At 48.8% G+C, this 23,312-nt stretch overlaps 6 protein-coding genes across 6 annotated transcripts; 4 read left to right on the forward strand and 2 right to left on the reverse strand.

Moving 5' to 3' along the window:
- Positions 1-5,577: 5,577 nt before the first annotated feature.
- T069G_08481 (FAD binding domain-containing protein) lies at positions 5,578-7,349 on the forward strand (the record flags this gene model as incomplete). Its single annotated transcript, XM_056175691.1, has 6 exons — positions 5,578-6,215; positions 6,284-6,356; positions 6,421-6,734; positions 6,783-7,027; positions 7,093-7,199; positions 7,257-7,349. The coding sequence occupies 6 exons, from the start codon at positions 5,578-5,580 to the stop codon at positions 7,347-7,349; spliced, it is 1,470 nt and encodes a 489-aa protein (XP_056026640.1).
- Positions 7,350-8,625: 1,276 nt separating this feature from the next.
- T069G_08482 (FAD binding domain-containing protein) lies at positions 8,626-9,131 on the reverse strand (the record flags this gene model as incomplete). Its single annotated transcript, XM_056175692.1, has 2 exons — positions 8,626-8,664; positions 8,739-9,131. The coding sequence occupies 2 exons, from the start codon at positions 9,129-9,131 to the stop codon at positions 8,626-8,628; spliced, it is 432 nt and encodes a 143-aa protein (XP_056026641.1).
- A 2,255-nt stretch (positions 9,132-11,386) lies between these two features.
- Positions 11,387-13,045, forward strand: T069G_08483 (cyclophilin type peptidyl-prolyl cis-trans isomerase/CLD domain-containing protein; the record flags this gene model as incomplete). The annotated part of the gene is made up of 1 exon (XM_056175693.1): positions 11,387-13,045. The coding sequence occupies one exon, from the start codon at positions 11,387-11,389 to the stop codon at positions 13,043-13,045; it is 1,659 nt and encodes a 552-aa protein (XP_056026642.1).
- A 2,049-nt stretch (positions 13,046-15,094) lies between these two features.
- Positions 15,095-17,371, forward strand: T069G_08484 (HSF-type DNA-binding domain-containing protein; the record flags this gene model as incomplete). Its single annotated transcript, XM_056175694.1, has 3 exons — positions 15,095-15,588; positions 15,646-16,514; positions 16,611-17,371. 3 exons carry the CDS (start codon positions 15,095-15,097, stop codon positions 17,369-17,371), a joined length of 2,124 nt encoding a protein of 707 aa, XP_056026643.1.
- Positions 17,372-18,554: 1,183 nt separating this feature from the next.
- T069G_08485 (uncharacterized protein) lies at positions 18,555-19,613 on the forward strand (the record flags this gene model as incomplete). The annotated part of the gene is made up of 1 exon (XM_056175695.1): positions 18,555-19,613. The coding sequence occupies one exon, from the start codon at positions 18,555-18,557 to the stop codon at positions 19,611-19,613; it is 1,059 nt and encodes a 352-aa protein (XP_056026644.1).
- Positions 19,614-21,289: 1,676 nt separating this feature from the next.
- On the reverse strand, positions 21,290-22,161 carry T069G_08486 (uncharacterized protein; the record flags this gene model as incomplete). The annotated part of the gene is made up of 3 exons (XM_056175696.1): positions 21,290-21,499; positions 21,578-21,996; positions 22,047-22,161. The coding sequence occupies 3 exons, from the start codon at positions 22,159-22,161 to the stop codon at positions 21,290-21,292; spliced, it is 744 nt and encodes a 247-aa protein (XP_056026645.1).
- Positions 22,162-23,312: the final 1,151 nt, after the last annotated feature.

The following is a 23,312-nucleotide window of genomic DNA, read 5'->3' on the forward strand; positions in this document are numbered from 1 at the left end:
CCTATTTCGGATCCCCACCAGCGTCTCTCGTTGCGACGATACCCGAACCCAAGTTGATTATCAGAGAACTCGCACTGACTAGCACTCCTAGTAATAGTAGTCCGTGCCGCTGTAGAGGCTAGAGCGCCTATTGCATGAGATCCGCAGCGGGACCGGGCTGCCGGGGGCCAAGCTTGAGTTCATCAGGGGAGGCGATATTTGTGCACAACCCGGCATTTCGAGGCCATGCTGAAACCGGTTACCGCGCTGGTCGAAGCACTTGTGTCTGGTGCTTGCAAGAGTCTGTATCCAGACGAATCACGGAGCTCGACCAAAAGCAACTCCGGGGTTCTGAGACGGTTCCCCGCAGCAGCCCGGTGGCTCATGATGACATCCATCTCCGAAGGCTTTGACCAGATAGATTATCTTCTGGCCTCAGGATGGCCAACAGCGAATGGTTTGCTTTGGCTGAGCTTGCGCATCCGTACGCCCTATCTTGAGAAGCCATACTCCGTAGCTGTCTCCGTACTCCGTACTTGACTAATTTCGATGCACCAGCGCTGTGCCGCGTTTGACATCTTATTTCTTCTTCAGGCAATCTTTTTGTGCTTCTCCGCTCCCCGCATGGCAGCCGCGAACCAATCGTCCCAAGTCTCCCGCCGCCATTCAGTATTTCAAATCGGGTCAGTAGTTCGTTCACACCATCAAGCCTTGCAAGATGAATAGTGACTGCATTGGCTTAGCAACATCTTGCATCTTGGCGCCCTGAATTGCCCCAACCTGACTCTACTGCCGAAATCTAGGCGCGCAATTTGCACCGTGCTGGTAATCGAGTTTGCCCCAGAATCTGGAGAAAACAAACCTTAACTGAGATGAGGCCCTGCGCTCGTGACGTCGATGGACTCTATCAGACTCATTAAAACAGACAGACAGCCTTGTTCAGGTCGCATCCACGCGTCGCAACGTCGAGTCGCATTCGCATTCGCACGGCCAACACTGGCACCTCAGCCTCCCAAACCAGCCATTAGTTCATCGTCACATTACTTCATACAAACTGCCTCGCTTCTCCCGTGTGCGGGAAATTCCGTGTTTTCTCCCCTCGTCTCAAAGCATCCCGTAAGCCATATGCCCGGCAGCTGCATATTCAGCCCCAACGGCATGCCTTCGGAACAACCTCCTGTGCGAGGTGGAAGTTTTCCCATTTCGGAATCATGTCGGATTCAAGATGCTAGCATTGATTACCCCGCTTTGCTCCTTTGATGCCAACCTTGAATGGCTTTACCTCTTGGTCCCCTTCCACGTCTCTCCGCGGCCAACTGCGGCAAGATTTGGTATCGCTAGATGCAATTGGCGCCGTCGTTTGTGGCACTGGGGGCTAGCTCGACGCTCTGAGAAAGTTTCCACTCCTCCCATGGGGAGATGGAGACATGGAGAAGCAGCTTGCTCTGCTAGTCCGCAGTGCTTGAGCTGTTGCACAGTACAGGACCTTGTGACAGCGGCAGCAGCATGGTGCTAGATTGCTAGACAAGGCAACAAAAGCCCATATGATACTAGGACCTCCTTCTGGACGTCAAATCGTACGTCTGAGGCTTTGGACCAAGTCATTTCAGGAATAGGTGCGGCTGACCCTGTCCCTTTTCCCCAGGCTTCCTTGCAGCCGGCATGGGCTTCCAGTAAGCTCAACATCCGTCTCACCGAGAGCTCAGTTGTTGGCCAGTCCAGTGAAGTGAATTGATAGGTCTCGGCCCGCTACGGGGTGATAGGCCTTGTGGGATTTGGCCGGCCCTATGGAACATGCACGATAGTCCGTGCTGTTCCAGATAACCGCAGTGCTCGTACAGGCATACCCCGGGAAACATGCCATTGTGGCCATGGGGTTTAGTCAAGCGCAAACATAATGGCATGTACTGTAAGTGTGCATGCGAGCTATATCCGTATTGCTGCGGAGAGTTCCGTATTACAGTGCCTGATTTGCTCAACTTGTTCCCACGACAAACAAACTCCAACTCGGAGAATGGGCCGCCCAATCTCGTTGACAAGTCGGAAACTCCACCGCCGCGGCGCTGACATGAACACGTGCTGCATTAAGCATTGTAAGCCTTGATTATTGTCGCCTTGGCGTTTCTATATCGGACGCTTGTACCTTTGGCACGCTGCTATTTGCAACTTGAACGCGGCACTAAGAGCGAATTCGGTGTCTGGCCTCGGTTATTCGGTAGTTTGTATAGCGATCGGTTGAGGATTCAGTTCCCTGTGGCTTTACATCGGCGATAGACACCGACTTGCATAGCCTTCGCCGATGGTGAAACTTGTCAATATTCGAGTGAGATGGTCATCACTACCATCTATACGAAAAAAAAAATTAAAAAAAATCCATGATTTGTAGAAGCTGACTCGCCAAATTTCTTGATTAGTCGAGGATGAAAGTACCTTGGTAAATAAGAAAAGTGCGGGGGGAGTGGCTCCTTCCACCCACGATCGAGAACTTCCAATAGCGAGCTAAGAATCCCTCCAGGATATTTCGAAGCTGCACCTCCATAAACTTTTGATCAACACTTTATTATCTAACATATCCGAGCCTCATTACTGATTCCCCCGCCTTCTTCTTTTACTCTTCTTTTTCAAGAGGTTATTTCAAGCTTCCCGTGACAGTGACATCGATATGACCTGTAAGTGCTCACATCGGAAGGGGCCCGCGGGAACTCCCAAGTGTCACTGTCAGATGAATCGAAGCCACACATCACGTTAATTACACGTCGAGGGTAAGCACAAAGCGAGCTATCGACAAAAATGGCTACGGGAAACGAAACCGCTAAGTCCTCGGAAAGGACGCCAATCTCAAGGTCCTCCAATCCGAAACGCCGCAGCGGCATTATCATCTTTTTCCGCTACGACACCCTCACAAGAAGACGGCACGTCGGTTGGGGGAAAGAAACGGACACGATGATCAAGTGTGAAATACGCCGTATTCCATTCCTTTGGCTATTCTATTACCCGAGAGTTCACGTCGTTGACTAACACGAGGTCGTGGATGGCGCTATCGCTGACAGGCTTAAATTGAGCCGACGGGCTATTTCGAGGCTCCGGCTGAGAGACCGTGCCTTTTCTCCTCCGTATACTGCTTTGCTTTTCATTCTCTATTTTATCCGCCGCCTTTTCGAATCGCATTATTTTAATATGCTAGGTCATGGCAAATTCACGCGCACCTCGTTTTAAAAGAATCCGAATCAAGGGGCATAGTTGCGCCAGATTTGACAGACTGGATGCCATTCGTAAGTGAGCACACGCGCACTACCATTTTGCCTATCCAAGTTTCTAGAGCCATCTTTCACTTCATAGCCGAGTTACCCAATCCTTGATACTCGATCTAGGAGCCTTGTATTCATGGTGAAGACAAATTATATCTTTGATTAGAGCCCAAAGAGTCAAAGACGTAGCATTGGGTTAGTTTCGGAACTACAACGCAGTAGTTTCGGAACCACAACAAAGCCATCGAGCCTTCCACACCATGAATCTATACGCCATATCTTTACATGCTCATGTATTAATTTATAATCACTAGTAAGATATACAAGCTGAAAACAATGCAGCACTAGAAACAACAACTATCTCGTCCAGGTGGGCCTAGTCGATAGATATTACAAGTGTTCTATGTAAATTATGAACCACCTGTAGTTTGATACTCGTAGAATTTCTCTTGCATAACAATAGTTTGACAATCTATCTCCATGCCTTGATTAGCTCCATAATTGTTGCGACTCAAAATGACAGCTATACCCATGACAATAGCTGAGGTGCGGGAACGCATCTGAGATGCATAGTTAGGGCTGGGCCGCATATTGATGGCTGAGATGCATCACAACAGCCGAGTACATGGCGTGACAGCAGCCGGCATGTTTAATATACTTGAGACGTACCAGGTATAATTCACAGCTGGTTCTACCAAATTGGCACCACTGTATAGCTGTGCCAGACCGGATGCATGAAGTATTTAGTATGCCTGGTACTCTATTGGGTGACCTTTATCGAGAGGTGGATCTCGTCCGTACATGTAGTAACGATGTTGTTCATAAGACATAGATATAAGATCCTGAATTGACTATGTCCATATGTGTCGTAGCAGAGTTTTGACGAAGTGATAGCATGGGGGCTGACTAAAGTTCATCGTTGCTAGATTCTTGGAATTGATACTACCTACTTTCGAGTCAGCCACTAATTCGAGGAATCGTTTCGAGGAATCGTGTATAAGACGAATGGAGAGACCTCAAGTAGAGGAAGAGAGAAGAATTGTGTGAGCTAGAAAAGTATAAACTTCATGATAGCGAACGTGGTCAAATAAAGACTTTCTTCTCTAGGGGTTTGAGGCATTGCTTGGTTGAGCTTCAAGACTCGACGCCGAGAGTGAAGTCGTCTTCTGTTCAGATGCCCTTCACAAATTAAGCGTTTACGCATTGTCAAAGAAATAGATTAGAGTAGATTAGAGAGACCTGCAATATAGAAAACCAATCGCAGGTCCGCGGACTCCGATGCAATAACAATGTACAACGTAGATGTAACAACAATGTCTTGATGTGGAAGCTGGTCAGGACAATACATCGGCTACTCAAAGGTCCGGAGCTTGACATGCAGATATTAGCCTTTTTTGTCCTATTAGTGCTACCATGGTCGCGAGCTTTAATACTTCCATCGAAACAATGATGGTTGAATATATATACAGCCATAATTTTATAACCAAGATGGACATACAGTCGGTGCTGGCAGCATAGACGACTCCTCACAGGCATCAATCTCCGCGCGGCACAATCAATCCAACAAATACGAAAAGCTGATCCCTCAAATAAATAATTTACAACATCAAGAAAGACATGTCGGTTTGGCATCACAGCAGTTTCGCTTGGATGCTCCCCGCATCTCATGCCCTCGCCGCCTGTCTCGTAGCGTTCCATTGCATGAACCAGTCTAGCCAATTCATCTCCCCCAGCCCCAAATCCCCAAAGACGATTCGTCCCCCCGCACGAAGCTCTTTATAACGTTACTTTAGACTTAAAAGCAACGCGGAGAGCTAAAATCATTTCAGGGAGGACCTTGACGATCCTTTCCTCGTCAGAGGGAGACAGCATGCATAAACCCCCCAATTGCCGGGTCGTACACGATCACAATGGAGGGCACCATGTGAGTAAAGGGCCGTATCTGTACAATAGTCCGGAGAAGTGCAACATGAATACGGGCGAGCTGTTCGGTCACGATGCCTAAAAGAGAGAAATTGGTCGCCTTTCACATGTGCTGCAGTGACGGCGCAGATACTAGGACAGGGTGAAAGGAGAAGTTGCAGCCGCGGTTCTGCTAGATGGCATGAAGGTCACGCGGAGCATTCGCATTAATGGAAAATGCATTCAATAACAATGAGAATCTTGATTCGGCAGCTTGTTTGCAGAAGCATAGCCAGGGGAGGAGAGGCAGCTTTGGCAGATCCCTATAAATAAGGTATCGTCAGCCCAGCTACATCTTACGTGAGGAGCGACTCGACCTCGACTCAACTACTTCTCTCACAACATCTTTCACGTCAAGAGTTGAGAGTTGAACGACTAAAGTCTCGTCATGCTTCTTCCTCTTTCTGCCTTGGCCAGCGTGCTACTGGGCACAGCATCGGCATTCGAATACTACACTTTCGACGGACCAGGCTCGCCATCATGCCACAACGTCGTCGAAGTTCACAACGCAACAAGCGTCGATGAGATGGTGTCCCTTGTCAAAGACGCTTCAAGCCGTGGCCTACAAGTCCGTGCCGGCGGCAGAGGCCACATGTGGTACGACACGCAGTGCTCAGACGACGAGACGGTCATCATCCGCACCGAGTTTGTCAACGGCATCTCCGACTTTGATCTCGAGGGTGGATCTGTGGTGGTCGAGGGCGGCGTCACTTTCTTCCAGTTGGCCGAGTATCTTCATGAGCGAGGCGCCAATATCGGTACTGGTCTGGTCAACTGGAACATTACCCTCGGAGGCAGCATTGCCATGGGAGCGCATCGCACTTCGTTAAGAGAGGATGCGGTGGTGGTTGGTGGTGTGCTTGCGCTGGATATCATTGATGGGAATGGGGATGTTCAGCATATTGAGCGGGATGAAAGTAATGACGATTGGCTTGCTGCGTCAACTTCGTTGGGTCTCTTGGGGATTATTGCGAGGATAAAGATGCAAATCTTTCCAGAGACCAAAGTATACGCCATGCAAACGACGTTGGTCCTGCCTCCTATCTCTCACGATGCTTTACCTCTAGTTGAAGCTAACATTCCCTTCTTCACAGTCTCGATGAAAAGGACGTTCTTAACGGTGACATTTACAAACTCATCTCGCCATATCTAACAGCCAACTTCTGGGTAAGCTCGAGTTCCCTGCATCTATCCCGATGAAAAGAGAAAGGCTACTTACACCATCACGCAGTGGTGGCCATCCCAGCGCAAATTCCACTGGCGCACATACGACATTGTTCCCACAAACACCAGCACCCAACAAGGCTTCCAATCCACATTCTCCGTCACGGCTCTCGAAGCCGCCGCCGCCGTCGTCCTCCTCAACAGCGGCAAGATCAGCCCCTTCCCCAACCTCGCCGCCGAGGGCATCTTCTTCGGGCTCTGGGAGAAGCCAAACTTCCACGACAAGGTCACCGACGAGGCCATCACCGAATGGCCCGTCTACGGCTGGAACTACGACGTCCTCATTGGTGGATTATACCCGGGGCAGAAGCCCGAGTGGGAGTATGGGCTCAAGGGGTATACGCTGGAGCTGGCGTTTCCTGTTACTAGGGCGAACGAGGTGTTGAAGCGGATTCGCGCGCTTTTTGATGCTGAGGAGGCCAAGTGGATGCCTATGGCTTCGACGTATCGGAGTGGTATTAACATCAAGTTTGGCAAGGCGCATTTTGATTTCCTTGGGCAGGTTACTACTGGTACGGCTGATAAGCAGGACTGGAGCAAGGGTGCGATTATGTTTGATTTCCCTTCGTTCCGTCCCAGTCTTGGAGATCAGAAGCGATACAACGAAGCCTTCTGTGAGTTTTCCATCATGAGATTTCAATATGAAGACGATATAAGTACTCATATCACTTTGCTGCAGATATTAACTTGGCCAACACGCTGGTCGATGAATTTCCATGCCGTCCTCACTGGACAAAGAACACCCGCGATGTTTTCCAGCGTGCTGTCAAGAATTTGGATCCCAGCGTAAGTCTTTCTTTCCCCTTTCTTTTCCTTTGGTCATGGCTAAATTGCCGGATACAGTACCTTGCTCGATTCAAGGCCGTACGACAAAAGTTTGATCCAAAGGGCATTTACCGCAGCGCGGTGGGAGAAATCATCGGCATGTATGACTGAGAGGAGAGTTATGTCGGATACATGTATAAAGCCGTACATACAAGAATAAGTATTTAACAAAGAGGCAAATGTAAATTTAGGATTTTATTCTATGGAATGCAATAGACGAGAACTGTCTTGGTATCATTGAAAAGTATTCCATCGGAAAATTCAATTAGAGAAAGAAAAGTAAAGCTCTTACTAGAGAGCTCAAAGGAAGAAAGTCAGGGGTATCTATCACACAGGCTGACAAAGCGCTGTAATTAGGTAGGTAGACATATCCAACATGTCACGCAATCAATCGTCCCCTTGGCATTACTTGAGAAAGCTTCATTTCTTCACAGGGATGTACGCCTTGTTGCCCATGGCCTTGTCCCACATTGTTTCGAGGATGCCACGCACAGGCCTTCGCTTGCCCGCACCGGTCTCCATGTCTGCCTTAAGCTTGTCGTAGACGGAAGGCAACGTCTCGGCCTTGTACTTCTTGCGCATCTCGTCGTAGACATCTTTGCGGTAGATGAGCCAGAACTCGTCCTCGGTGTAGTAAGTTCGAGCGTACAGGAGCTTGGCACCCATGAGCTCGGCGCTTCGCAGCTCGAGCTTGCGGTTAAGCTCGTAAAACGCCTTCGGGTCACGAGGTCCACGGCCGTAGACGCCAACGGCAAAGATGCGTTGGTCCGAAACTTCATCGACGCGGGCGTTGAAACGAGAGGTCAGGCCAATCTCCTTGGGGGCCTTGCAAGGAGCCAAAAAGATCATCAGCTCCGGCAGGGTATCGTTGACAAAGCTGATGAATTCCTTGACCGTGCTCGCTGGAATGCCAAAATCCTGCACAACATACTCGTTGGCAAGACCGGACTTGTGCAGCGCATGGTAGCACGTGCGGCTGTCGAGGAAGGGGTCGGCGAGGCGCTTGGTGAAGGCATTCTCGGGCACGTGAAAGTGCTTAAAGGCAAGTTTGCCACCCCAGAAAGCGCCATGGTCATAGCGGAAGAGATAGTCGGGTGTGAACATGTAGATGTCTATGGGTTTCTCGGCCGTGGGCTTCTTCTTGAGAGCGTCCTCAATGGTGTCGGCAAACCAGTGAACTTCCATCTTCTTGAGAGCAGACCTGCCCTGGGGTAGGAGATTGACAAAACGGCCAAACATGACGGCAATTGTGCCCTTACGGAAGTAGACTCCATCAATGAAGTGGATCGACTCGTCCTTGGTGGCCTCCTCAAACAAGTCGTGGGCCGTGGCAACGTCGTTGACCAGCTGGACGTCCAGCTTGACGTATGTAGTGGCCGGGATCAGCTCAATGGTGAGCAGGGTGACAATGCCAAATGTGCCCAAGCTGCCAGCAGCGTGCTCCAGCAGATCCGCATTGTGCTCGCGGTTGGCCGTTTCCAGCGTGCCGTCGCCGAGCACAATCTCAATCTCGGAGACGGTATTGTTGAAGAGGCCATAGCGGTACATGCTGCTCTCGCCGGAAAAGCCAGAGTAGCCACCGCCAACAGTGATGCCCTTGAATTCCATGACAATCTTTGGAATGACACCGTGCTTGAGGGTGTGGGCAGCCAGGGCGTCCATGGGCACCTTGGGCTCGGCTTGCACGGTCATGGTCTCCAGATTGACCGGGAAGATGCGGTCCATGCTGCTGGTGTCAACAATGGCATCTGCCTTGAAGGACAGTGGACGCGTGGAGCTTGTCGAGCCATGGTAGACTCGGAACGGTTTCTTGTTATCGTAGAAGTGCTTGACCTGCTTCTGGATCTCGGCGACAGCAGCCTGGTGCTCCTCGAGAAGCTTATTGGGGTTCATCTTGATTAGCGGCTGGGGGGTATCAGTCTATTAACGAGAAAGAAAACGGTATTAATTCAGTTGAGACAGAGAATCACAAACGTCGGGACGCCGAAACCACGCAATTGACAGCACCTCTCCGCCCAGATTCTGGTGGTGTCAGGAGGAGGAAAAAACAGGAAATGGACCACGATGGCCGGAGCTTTGCTGACCAGTGACGACGTGCTGTGACGCCAGCGGCAACCAGCTGCTGCATCGGCACCTGGGATTAGCGCTGTAGCTGTGACAAATTGGGGGGGCTGGGGCTGCTGACGTGCCTTGCTAAGCCCCCAAGTTGCCGCTGTAGCATTGGCTGGGGCCGTTTTAGCTTGATGAGCTCGAACCATGCGTTCCTCCACTTGGGCTCAGATGTTATCTCTGTTATTGTGAGCAGCAGATGTACAGTACCTAGACTTAGGGGCAGAACCAGATATTAATGGACTCTAGCTGATTGTATCGATATGAAATACCTGCACATGCAATGCCTACAGTGCATAATTTGACCAACTCAACACCAGCTCCAGTCTTGAGCCTTGATACATAACATGTTACAAGTGATATCTGCATGTATCGACACAACACCAGGCCATCGAGTGGCTCCTGTGGTTGGAGCTCCCACCAATCGGCTCCATTACCATGTCCGACTCCCCGTGCACGGCCTTGAACTAGCCCAGGCTTAGAGTGGAAGCTCTGCCTTCAGCTTACAAGACGTGCTGTCGCAGCTACATGGCGCTGGAATGCAATTCTTCTTGTTAGATGGTTCAAAAAGATGCAGATTTTTCAGATCGGGCATCAATTCTCTACCCAAAAAGATTCCAAGCAATGCAGCGCTGCCGCCGTATGGAGGGACGTCAATCATACATCCAATCTATTAACAGTTACACGTAGCCATCGTAGTGCATTACTCTAACAGCAGTTTCTAAGCAGTTGTAATATGCTATTGATGCTTCGTACTACTTGCCATATTCAACTTTATAAGATTTGATTCGCATAAAAGATGATACCTACCGATCAGGAGCAAGCTGATAACTGTTAATTGACACAGCATAGCTACCTCGAAGTGGCAAAAGCACGTGGCAACTGGTAAACCGCATACATGTTGACTACAAGGCCGTTAGATCTTGGGTGGAGAGAGTTGCCGTTCAAGAAACCCAACAGCATGTCAAACCTATGAGATACAGTAGGTGCTGCTGAAAATTTCTATTTTTCCCTCACATTGCATTCTTTGCAAATACCTTGATGGTCTATCAGTCGCCATGCGTTGTAGCAATTCTGAGAATCTCTTGCCCAGATTGCCCAGAGTATTTGCATATATAAGGTCCATGTAGTACAGCTTTGCTTTGTAGAATCATCAACAGCCTTCAGCCAAACTTTGCCCACTATACTCCTTGATTCTTTTATACAACGCGAATATACTTAAAATCGCCAAGATGCCGGGATACGGAGCGCCTAGAGAATCTTCTGCTAGCAAGAGAGAACAGGTATGATTTAGGCTGCACTTATATTGACCTTCATATTAATGACGATGCGTGTACTCGGGATATTAGGCCAAGTCGAGCGGAAGCAGTTCATCCAGGGGACATTCGCATACTCACTCACACGGAGGCCGTTCGCAGAGCAGCACTCATTCCTGCGGTGGCTGCTGCTCTCACGGGTCTGGATCTGGACCGAGTTCTTCTAAAACGAAATAGAATGCTGAAAGGTGGTGCGAAGTGACAGTACAGCATTGGCCGAAGGAGGATTGGGCGTTTATCCTCTGCGGAGACTTATTCTGTACCTAGTACTTTGCCTCGAAAATTTTAAAAATACAATTACAGTGATCTAAATACACATTGTTTGCTCAGTTTATATAGCCCAAAGTAGATTCTTCCCAAGCTCGTCTTCGCATCTAGTGATAGCTCTTGTGGAAGCATAACTTCGGTAGTATTTCTTCTCCGCTCAATATTAAAATAAGTTCTCGTATTGTATATGAAATAGTAGCAGTACGATCAGCAGGTTTAAGAACTTTTGGATTTGAAAATCTGCTGTAGTCGCGGCCGTTGAGATTTTGAAGCCATCCAATTCTTTCTAGGGTAGCTTGGGGCCAGACGCTTGGTGTAAGTCACAAGCTGCAAGATGATGTCGAAGCTATCGATAACGGTGGGTCTGGCGCGATGCCTCAAAAGCTCAGCTCGCGTGGTTCAACCACCAGCTTTGCGACTCACTGCAACTCACGATTCCATGACGCACAGCCAGCCATGTCGGCGATTTACAACCTCGAGCCACAGCCGACGGGCTCGGCGATCCTGCACACGACACTGGGAGAGATTCACGTCGAGCTCTTTGCCAAGCAGACACCGCTAACGTGCCGCAACTTTCTGCAGCACTGCCTTGATGGCTACTACGACGGCACCATCTTCCACCGACTTGTTCCAAACTTTATCGTGCAGGGCGGTGATCCCACAGGGACCGGAAATGGTGGCGAGTCAATCTACGATGGGGGCGCCTTTGGCGGCGACCTGGATCCCTGGCCCATGGACCAGAGACAGGGACAGAACGCAGGCCCCAACGGCATCAACTTCAAGGACGAATTCCATTCCCGGCTCAAGATCAATCGACGCGGCATCTTGGCAATGGCCAACGAGGGGAAGCCCGACACAAACGGCAGCCAATTCTTCTTTACGCTGGACAAGGCAGAGGAGCTCAATGGCAGGAATACAATGTTTGGTCGAGTCGCTGGAGACACAATCTATAATTTGGCAAAGATTGGCGAATCCGAGGTTGATGAGGCGACCGAGCGACCCTTGTACCCAGTCAAGATTACAAGCGTAGAGATCTTGGTCAACCCGTTCGACGATATGACGAAGCGATCGAGAGTGGCACAAACACAAGTGAAGCCAAAGGTGGACAAGGAGAAGAAGAAGAAAAGGAAGGGTGGAAAACAGCTGCTGAGCTTTGGAGATGAAGAGGGTGATGAAGAAGTGCCCGTGTTCAAGAAAGCCAAATTTGACACGAGACTCATCATGGAAGAGGAAAAGGAGACTCCGGCATCTCAAGACAAGAGCTCAAAGTCAAAGCCCTCCAAGTCCAAAGCCTCAGATAAACAAGCGAGTGAGACTCGAACGACTCATGATAAAGGAAAGGAGCCAGCTTCAGATATCATGGATAATGATGAAGAGGAGGAGGAGGAGAGACAACGAGTTATACCCACACCCAAGAAGCGCAAAGAGCCATCCCCTGAGCCATCACCCGAGCCGGAGCCAGTACAAGAAAAGAGCGCGCTGGAAAAGGCCAATGAAGAACTCGCCGCACTCAAGGCTTCAATGAGGAGGACAATTCATTCTGGGGAACCTGTCCAGGAGAAGAAAAAGACGGCATTAGAGTCAATGATACCTGAGACGTCTATACGGGGAAGGAAAAGACGGCCTGGCGGCAACAACAGTTCGACAAATGAAGATCAAGCATCTCTTCGCATATTAAAAGCGTTCCAGGCGAAGCTCGACAAGGCTCCGCCATCCAAGGAGTTGCCCACCGAAACCCCTGTTGACAATGAGCAAGGCGAGGCAGAGAAACCCTCGCAAGATGACGAAGCCGAGCTGTGCGATTTGCATTTTATTGCAAACTGCCAAAGCTGCACGTCCTGGGATAAACAGGAAAAGGACGAGAGCGATGATGAAGGGTGGATGTCTCACGCACTTTCATTTGCGGCTGATAAGCTGGGTAAGGACCTGAGCAACCGAAGGAAAGCTGAGGAGGAGTTGGTCGTCATAGATCCACGGGAGAAGTCACGGACACTGAAGGAGGAGAAACGGGCTGAACGAGAGGCTCGGGCTGGCGGGTCTGGGAGGGCATGGGATCAGGCACGAAACGCTCAAATGGCTAAGGCTGCTTCTTTGGCTGGTAGAGGAGCAAAATGAAATGGCGGCACCCATTTACGTCTCTTTATATCGATATTTATTTGGCATTATGGCGTAGCGTATGGAGTACTGGAGATGGGCGGTAGCCAGTCTGTATTTTGTACAATTGGGTCATTATTTAATATCATGAATTTAGAAGCAACGCTTTTGAGGATATCAAATCGGATGAAGAATTTACAGCTAGTAATCTCTAATATTCTCGTGAACTAGTCAAACAACCGTTTAGTCTCGGATATGACGCTAGACAGAGGCTACCGCGACAACCTGATTTTCCTTTGTTCTACCCTTTACTACAAAGACCATTCACGATTGATTCAAGTTAAGTTGCGAATTGCTATCACAGTTGCCAAGCTGCCTTTCTAGTCTGTGTTATCGACGCCATGGCTCTCAACAACCAAGTCTTCGTGGCGCAGTTGGCTAGCGCGTCAGTCTCATATTAGACGATATGATCCAAACATCAGTTTGGGCCATCTGAAGGTCGTGAGTTCGAGCCTCACCGAGGACAATGCTTTTTGCCCTCCACTCAAAGGTGGAGAGATTCATGTCATTTTTTTGTACTTTTGTCCTAGCAGTTGGAGGGGACAAAGAGCAAATGTCTTGCATGTTCATCGGAGATTTAAGGGACAGGTCCATTGTTTGCAGCATCTAATTTAGAACCATTGTTTCGTGAATTTCCATTTGGATGAAAACGTAGAGAAGCTATTGTGACTCCTCATTTGGGCAAGGATCTCCGGTTCTTATGTGGACTCTGCTGCATGCATCATGTAAGTCTGCCTTTTTGACTAAGACCCTCTTACTGTGAGTGTCAGCCTCTGTGTTTAAGCGAGTCAGTAAGTCAAAGTAAAGCATCATCCATGCATGATAGCCAATTAATTGTATAGCTGTATTGTAAATTGCTATTCATGGGGTTCATCTTGAAAGTCCCCAGTACTCGTACTCATTGAAACCAAGGTCTAATAGAGCCAAGACATACCTACTAGGTAGTAAGCAACAAAGCTCATCATTGTTTCAGCGGCGACTTTTTTTGCTTTGTACATCTTATCATCACGTGCGGAGCAGCCTTGCCAAGTGGGGACCAGAAAAATCAGAGCAGCAAAATGAATAAGCACGTACCACATCCAAACATGGGCACCTAATACACCAACTAAATCCAACTTTTGTACGCGCATACTCTTTGCATGTGAGCTCAAAATCTCACCATTCTCCATCTTTCTGTCCATCAACTGTCTGCTCATTCAATCTGAACGCTGATTGGTTCGAAGCGGATGACCGCATCCCAATACAGTGCTCTGACCGAAGCCCCGGACAAAGTACGATAACATTTTCGCAATCTTCAAACGACAGTCAAGTCAAACCGGGCTGCAAATCTGGGTCCAGCCCAGCAAACGAGCCTTTCCGCCATCATTGAGCACGAGAGAGCCCGTCAATACCGCGACCGGGATGAACAATCACTCTGGCTGAAGCACAAATTCCGCTCCGCTGCGCCAACACAGAGCACGAAATCCGCCCGAAACCCAACAAGTCGCGCCGCATAATCTCCAGAGCTCAGGTTGCCGCCTAGCCGTAGATCCTGCCGAAGGCATTGCTGCGCTACCGACCGAGTACTTTTCGCAGCGCGTTCGAAAGCACTTTTTGTTTTCTTGGAACATATTCTTTTTGCTGTTGGCGAATTAGCTGCAGCTCATCCGGATCATCGACCTGCTTGTGCCGCCGTACCACTGCGAATCCCAGGCCTTTCAATCCCCATCTCAAAGCCATCTGCCAAGAGTCGACGTGTTCTCTGGCCGAAACAGAGAGTTAGGCGCCAGCTCACCCGCGCGCCCATTTGCTACTTTCTGCCTGTCTGCTATCGCTGAAACCAGGACATAAGCCTGTGTCTCGAGACGACGCATATTGTTGCTATTGCCTTGGGCCGCGGCACTGCGCTAAGGCATCATACATCGCGACCGGAGCCTCATATAGTCCTTGACGGGCCTCGGTGCCTGCCGCGCGACTCCTTGCCCTACACTCCTCAGCGACCGGCCCGCACGCGGCCGTATCTTCTTCACCATGTCTGCACCAAACTCCCGGAAACGAGCCGCCCCCGGTGCGTCGCCAATCGTACCGATCCAGCGGAATATGCAACAGCCATATGCCACCGATAGTATTGCTGGAGCAAACCCTGTGATGCAGTGGAACGGTACCGACGGCACAACCGATCCCACCGACTACTTCAGTGCTGCCGCTGCACACAGTGAGAATCCCTACGGACTCGCGCAAACACAGCCGACGTACCCCCAGGCCGTTGGCGCGCCGTCAAACTCACTCGCACGCCGACAAATGAATCGCGCCCTGGTTCCCACGAATCTTCGAGCAACTTATGAGCCTTCTTCGGATCGGTGGTCTGGCTTTGGGGAGGATAACCTTCTCGTCCCGCAAAACGCCACGGAAGGCGGGGTTGGGCAGGATAACGTAGAAGTTTTGGAAGAAATGGCCCAAAAGGCCAAGAGAGAGGCACAGGCCAAAAGAAAGCAGATTCCACCGTTTGTGCAGAAGCTGAGCAGGTAAGCATCTTCCTCAAATCTCACGTCCAGGAATCACGAACCTAACTGTTACACTAGCTTCCTCGAGGAACGAAAGAATGAAGACTTGATTCGGTGGTCTGAAAAGGGCGACTCTTTCATCGTGCTTGATGAGGACGAGTTTGCAAAGACGTTGATTCCAGAGCTATTTAAACACAACAACTACGCGTCCTTTGTCCGACAGCTGAACATGTACGGCTTCCACAAGTGTGTGGGACTCTCTGACAACTCGATGCGTGCTAGTGAGCGCAAAAATAAGAGTCCAAGCGAGTACTCCAACCCATACTTTCGTCGAGGGCACCCGAATCTTCTATGGCTGATTAATAAGCCCAAGAGTGGTGGCAAGTCTAAAAAGGGGAACAAGGGCCAGGATGGCGATGGCGACAGCGAAGAGGACGGCGGCCATGAAGAGACACCAAGCCACCAGGGTGTTCCGGTCCCCAACACCGCGGGCCGCTCCCTGCCCGCTGCCCCTGGGGCGGAATCACAGCCTCTGCCCAAAAAGGAGATGGCACTGATCAAGGAAGAGCTGCAAAAAGTGAGAGAGCAGCAAAAGCTGATTCTCGGCGCCATCAACCGCTTGCAGCGAAATAACAATGACCTCTACAACCAAGCAATCATGTTCCAGACCCAACATGACCGACACCAAAACTCAATCAACGCGATTCTCAATTTCCTGGCCAACGTCTTCAGAAAAACGTTGGAGGATCAAGGAACTTCGCAGAACGTCGGCGACATCATCTCAAGCTTGATGGCGAACCAGGGCCAGCAACCGTCTCACCAAGGCAGTGTTGTGGACTTGGGTGATTACTTTCAAGCTCAAGCAAACGCAGCCAACTCACTTGCTGTTCCCACTCCGAGAAAGTCTCAAAAACTACTTCCACCGATCCCGCAAGTCGCCCAGGCAAGTCGGTCGTCATCGACGAGCAGCACGCCGTATCATCCCCTCGGTGTTCACCCAGAGATGGGCCACGTTACGGAGCTTCTTGATACATCACCGTCAGATTCGACGCCTAGCTTGAGACAGGAACTCGAGACAAACCCGCACGAACGGATGATGAAAATTATAAACGATCACAATGCAAGCAACTCGGCAGGTCTTGATCTGCCGGAAGCAACTGAGCTTGTCAACAACGCCCCGAATACCCTGAGCAGCGACCAAAGAAGCAAGCTAGTCAACCTCATGGCAGCGCAGTCATCTGCATCCGCGATGCCAAACATACCTGCCGTGTCTGATCCTCTGGGAAAAATGTCTTCCCCAGGTGTCACATCAGCCGGTCCATCTCCAGCACAAGAAAGCACTACGGCAGCACCCTCCCTTTCACCCATTTTGCGGTCACCAACCATGCCTGCTCCCTCTCTGCAGCATATTAGCACGAACCAAAACGATCTAGAGCAGCTCAAGCGTCTACAGAGCGAACAGGACGCAAAAATTCACGAACTGAGCGACATCCTGGGACCGTTGAGCCCGAACGGACACATTCCCGGCCTGGAAGATGGAACCGAAGCATACTTTGATCCTCCCAACGTGGACTTAGACCAGTTCTTTGATAGCAACGCTTTTCTGAATGACGCCACTCACTACGGAGACGGGACTGACTTCAACTTTAATCTGGACGCAGACGGGCTCGGCCAAGGGCTCAACCCAGGACTTAATCATAAATTTGACACTCCGAGTCCTACGGGGACTGAAGAGATTCAACGGGATGATTTTGGGATCAAAGAGAGCCCCGGTCACGAGAATAAGAGACGGCGCATGGGCTAGTGTCCCAGTCTCTTGCAGATGATTCATCAAGACGTGAAAAAGTTGACCGACCATCTTGGACTCTAATATTTGCTTTTTTACGTACGATATAAAGACTGTCGTGATCCATCAGACGACGCCTATGAAAATTGCTTTGGCTTATTTTTCTATCCTTTTTCGGTACATCAATTACAAAGAGGCTGTTTCGGTATTTCTTTCGAATCGAATCGCTTGAATCCCTGAACAAGAACAGAAAAAGACGAGGCCTTTGTCACGAGAACATAGGAGCGTGTCAAATGAACACCGTCATGAAACTGATAAGGGCGACTACATGATGCCGAAGTTGCAGCGATTGAAGAAGATTTTATCCACGGATAAGCTCGGGCAATACAGCAACATTTTCTTAACACAAAATATATAATCAAACTACATTTACACTTCACATTGCTCAAACACAAAGGGGTCTCAATAGCTCTCCCATTCTTAGGAGATGAATTCAGAGAAGGCGGCAAATTGGTACAAAGGAGTTTCTATCGTGGACTTTGGCTTGGGGGATTCATACGGCCGGCATTTGTGATGACACCTTGGTACATAGCGTACACTTATTTTTTTTTTTTTTGTATTACATAGACATTTCTACGGAGTTGGAAGTATAACACTTGGAGGAAAGTCGCGGGGGGATCCCTCTTTTTTTTTTCTCATCTCTAAAGCGGTAGCCATAGTTGAAATGGGATTGCGCTGTTGAATGAACGACTTGTTGAACGTGTGAGTACGTGAATGGGTGAATGAATGTAGGTATGCATGCATGCGTAGACAAATAAGTTTGATGAACGCAGTTGTTCACAGCAACAGCCATGCATTATACAAAAGTGCCATGATCACATTCAACAAAAGAGTTGCTTGGCTATTCTGTTTCTGTGCCAACTCTCTGAATGCTCGGACATTCATACAAAGATAATTTTGAGAGGAGCGCAGTTGTTCACAGCAACAGCTATACATTTTAAATGAGTGTTTTGAACACATTCGAAAAAAGAGCTGCTTGGTTATTCTGTTCTTGTATTGTGTGCCAGTTCTTTCACCAACATCTTCATAAAATGCTGCTCTCAAGAAGCTCATCGTCAAGAAAATGCTCATTCCCGTTACTACCCAAGACATCCAAAGCATTCTCACAGTTCTCAGAATGCCTCTAATAAGCATTACCAACATGCTACCCTTCTGGTCGACCGCTCCTCCGGCAGCCCCAAAGCCCCCTCCTGTTGCTGTTGCTCCCAAGGAACAGCCAATGCTTAGAATATGCTTCCCGCTGAAAATCCAAAGAGGAGGGAATTCCTGGTGGGAATACGAAGAGTATCGGGTTCTGTTCCGGGATAGAATGATGTGGCGACAGGCGTTTGGCCTTGATATTGAATATTCTCCTGAAATGAGTTTCAACGACGGTGACCCTGCTTTCAAAAGCCGTTGGTCAAGTTCAACGTCGGCAGCATCATCGGATATTGACAGTTGTCTTTCCGGCGGGAGCATGTCCTCCAAAACATCATCTCAGCGACTAAAGCATCTCATGACCCGTATGCTATCAGCGACTTCTTCTCGGTCGGGTAAAAGCAGAGAAACATCGCAGACTTTCACGTCTTCTTCTTCCTCATCAAAACGCTCTACCAAACAGCGTCAGAAACTCCGACCTGAGCCCCTCAAGTTACTGTCGAAAAAGATGCAGTCCCCTGACAGTGAAGTGGACGAGACGCAACGTCACCGCAACGATGCGCTTCGCTCACTTGAAGGCAAATCTCAAGCCAAGAATAACATGTCCTTTTCGGCATTTAAGAACATGTTTAATGCACGAGAAATGCAGAAAGAAGACGTACTATCACCGGTTCAACGCACTTTTCCTTCTCTACAACCGAAAGCTACACCGCAAGACCAGAGAGTCATCAACCTCTCGTCCGAAGAATGGGCCGATCTCAAAGATGATATTCTCAAAGGACTAAAGAGTGATATAGGTGGGATATTTCCCCCTTATACAGAGGGCCAAAAGGTCATGGCCATGCCCGTGCAACATGTAGAGAGCTTATTGTTCAGAAGGCAGACAGTTCTACCTGGAGAGGGCATGCAAAGGGTTGGTCTGAAAGCAGCATTAGAGAGTATTGAAGCAAATCATTGGGAAGACATTATTTTCATCTCGTACAAGGATACGCCGGAGGTGATGAAGTGGTGGCAGACGACAAGGCAGCCGCGAGTGCTTCGATGGGGGAGGAATATGCTTTGAGGAAGGGAGTTGTTTGTGAAAGACGAGTTTGAGACGGAGAGGGAAGGCAAAGGATTTGTCCAGTTCGGAGTTGAGTTGTTCCTGGTTTTTTGTACTGTTTGTTTGCTTACTTGTTTGTTTGTTCTTTATTTTGTGTACTGTCAAGCAACGATATTTACAGTTATCAGGGGAATTTGTTAATGGATATTATTAATTTTCTAAGGAGTAGCTGTTCAACACCCCAGCGAGTGTGTGAAGTTGAAACATTGTAACCAGAAAGCCGTTTATTTCAGTATTACTGATAAGACATTCCTTTAAGGAGTAAATATCCAGTTGAGTTCTTCAACCATCTGCTGCGGATCAAAAAAATTATACCTTCTGAGACTGACACAATCCCACGGACGTTAAAGTACCTAGGTAAGCGACTACGGCTGCGTATGGGCCGGCTGCAATTGAGTTTTGGAGATGGTATATCGTTTCCCTCAGCTGGCCCTTTCGAGATTTGAACTCTTCTTCTTCAAGGACTCTCCATTCATGCTCGTGACAGTTCTCTGCCTCATTTTCTGCCTCGTTTTTTACGACTCTGCCCTCTTTTACTGCTAATTTTTTTAGACAGACTATAAAGTCTGTCCTGTGTCCCCGTGCAGTTCTCATCGTCGTTTTCCCGCGTCAGATTGCTCTGTTGTCTTCGCAAGAGACTGATGTTTCCCGTTATTTAATAATTTACAAGTTCCTCTTTTGGGGAGCTTGTTCTGTTTATCTAGCGGAGTTTCTATTTGCCCAGTTGGGCGGGCATAGAAAGAGTTAGCAATCTGTGGTTGAAAAAGTGATCTCTTCTTGAACCAGCGCTCCTGGGAGACTGGTACGTACTATTTCCGGGCAACCGTTAATCCTGAAGAGTAATCCAACTCTTCTGCAGTGAACTTTCTCCACCATCAATCGCAAGTACATCATCAAGATGTCCGAGTCAACGATGGATAAGGCTGTTAACATTGAAAGTGGTGCGGCTGGTGAGAGTTCGGCGGCCAAGGCAATCAAAGTCAAACTGAAGCAGTTGATGTGGCCATGATATATGTTCAATCCTCCTTGTGAGCCTGTTTTCTAAGTACTTGTAAAAAAAATAGCTATTATACTAGATACTGGGGTGATATAGCCATAGTAGTAAATACTAGAGAAATATAGTTATAGTAGCAAATACTAGATAGATATAGCTATAGTAGTAACTACTAGATAGATATAGCTAGACTAGTAACTAATAGAAGAATATAGCTAGAGTAGCAAATACTAGAGAAACATAGTCATACTGGCAGAATGTAGCATTAGCAGCAGATATATAGAGAACCCAACTAGATATTTGTTTGTTATGACAACAGCAACCCGAAACGGGCATACGACGCGGGGAACCTGACACAGAGTAAACGACAGACCTTAGAGTCTGTTAAAGAAGAGATGGCAGCAAAAGGGGGGCTGAATCGTAAAAACAAGGCAGAGAACTGTCGCGAGCATGAATGGAGAGTCCTTGCAGAAGAAGAGGTCAAATCTCTCCAAAAAAAAAAAAAAAAGCCCCAGCTGGAGGAGACGAGATATCTCCAAAGTCAATTACAGAGACGGAATATTGAGTAGAATCCTCTAGGGGGCGTGTCCATGGCGCATAGATCATGTTGGTTTGGTTGAGCAAGACCTCTTGGAGCCCCTGTTCAAAAGCATCGTTGTTGCAGTAGTTCGAGAGGCTTCCGAATCATGAAGCGGGTCAAAGCCGTGACTTTATTCCAGTCCCATCCATTTTGTAGAGCTTGAGGCCGAGAGAGAACGTGGAAAGGGTAAAAGACTCTATCCCAACTGCGCGGGGGTGGGATTGTCAGGTAGTACTCGAACTCGTACTGCGTGAGACCGTACTTGGATCCAATCTGGACAAGAGTGGGATATATAGCCCTGCCAGCCTCAATTGCAGAAGCCCGAGCGTCGCAGGGCTTGTCTTCGCTGACACAAAAAAGGTTCCGCGAATTGAGCCCGGAAAGCAAACGGTCGACTATAGGGAGCCTGGCCCCTGTTTTGAGTACTTCTAACGCCTCTTTGTGCTCTTCTAGAGTCCACCGCTGCCATGCCTTGATTTGGTCCACATGTAGAATCTCCAAATGGAAAATGTGAGACGTGGTGGCGACATTCGACAGCGCGTTGTATATCCATGCCCATTGACTTTTGCGCTTGTCGAAAGACATGTTCTCATCATCATGGCAATTGAACCATGAGGCAACCAAAGGCGGATGGAGGGGCGGGTTTCTCTTCTTGGAGAAGTTGACAGCTGTCGCAATGAAGCATACGTTGGGATTGGCGTGGTATGCAATGCGGTTGTTCTCCTTGATGGCGAATGGGTATATGGCCTCAAAAGAGATGGCGCGGGGACCTGGGCGTCCATGACAAGGGAGTTCCAGTATAGTCGCAGACTCTCGTTACCATTTCGCCGTTGTGAGGCTGTAGAGAGTCGATCAAGCCTGTGAACATTGGTCCAAAGCCCGTATCCAATGTTTCCGGGGTTGCAAGAGGTGATTTCTATTATAGGAGTGTCCATTTATTTAGCCTCCCAAGTTGGCTATTCAACTATTGCTACTTTCATCTACTATCTGCCAACTTCTTCCAGTATTATATAATCTCTTCCATTAACCGGTAGTTCTTCTAGTATCATTTACTCTCTTCTAGTATCCACTACTCTCTTCTAATATCTGCTACTCTCTTTTAATATCTACTTCTCTCTTCTAGTATCGATACTTTAGTTTACTATCCGCTACTTTCTTCTACTACTTGCTACTCTCTTCTGCTGTCGTTACTTTCTTCTACTATCTGGTAACAACTATAGTTACAATTCGTTCATGCTTTGAAAGAGATCCCAATATTCCCGCTTTACACTTGTCCTTGATCTCCTTTCTTCCCTCGTCGTCCGTCTATCTGCTCTGCCTGCCTGCCTGTGTTTACGCTGCGACTTTTGCCGTTTTTGATCTACTGTGTAGATCAGTCCCCTATCTTCCTTCGTCGTTCGCGTTTTTGCCCGCGGTAGCAGCGCCTTTAGTTCTTCCTCTTGTTGGACCAGTTCCCTCCTTTTTCTTGCACTTTTTGTTTGGCGTCAAAGCAAGGGGTTCCAAAGGCTGCTGTCTACGTGTTTACGCCTACGTTTGCAGCCGGCATCATGTCTCCCAGCAACAAGTTCCTTCCCAATTGCTTTATATTTATCTGCCAACCGTATATTGTATATCTCTCCCAGACAAGCAGCTCAGCAGAAGAGAAGTGCATCTCTAACTGTACTTCCGGCATAACAATCACACAAGCGCCATCGTCAGACGGACGCTTCTACTTCCCCCTCACCTCTCTCTCACCTCCCCCTCAATCGTCTTCCCGTCGGACATTCCGTGGGCGGAACATTGTACAAGATGACGACGAGGAGGATGGCGTCTCCGTGATCTACCTAGCCTATATATCGCCTCACAACCTAGCTACACATGGGTAGTAATCGTTGCAGTGGATGAAGCGGCCAACATGAACCGGGCGGACCTCTACTGCGTCTGGGGCAACACTCTCTCCCCTTGCTTCCTTTTTGGCGACCCTAAGCAGCTACCTCCGACCGTTTTGACAACCAACGATGAAGATGATGGCGACAACTTTCTCAACCGCTTCGCAAAATCTGGCGACATATCCCCCCTCCTTTTTTTCTAGGCCAGTGGCATCCCC

Source organism: Trichoderma breve, chromosome 5 (genome assembly GCF_028502605.1).
Source record: "Trichoderma breve strain T069 chromosome 5, whole genome shotgun sequence".
Lineage (NCBI taxonomy): Eukaryota > Fungi > Ascomycota > Sordariomycetes > Hypocreales > Hypocreaceae > Trichoderma > Trichoderma breve.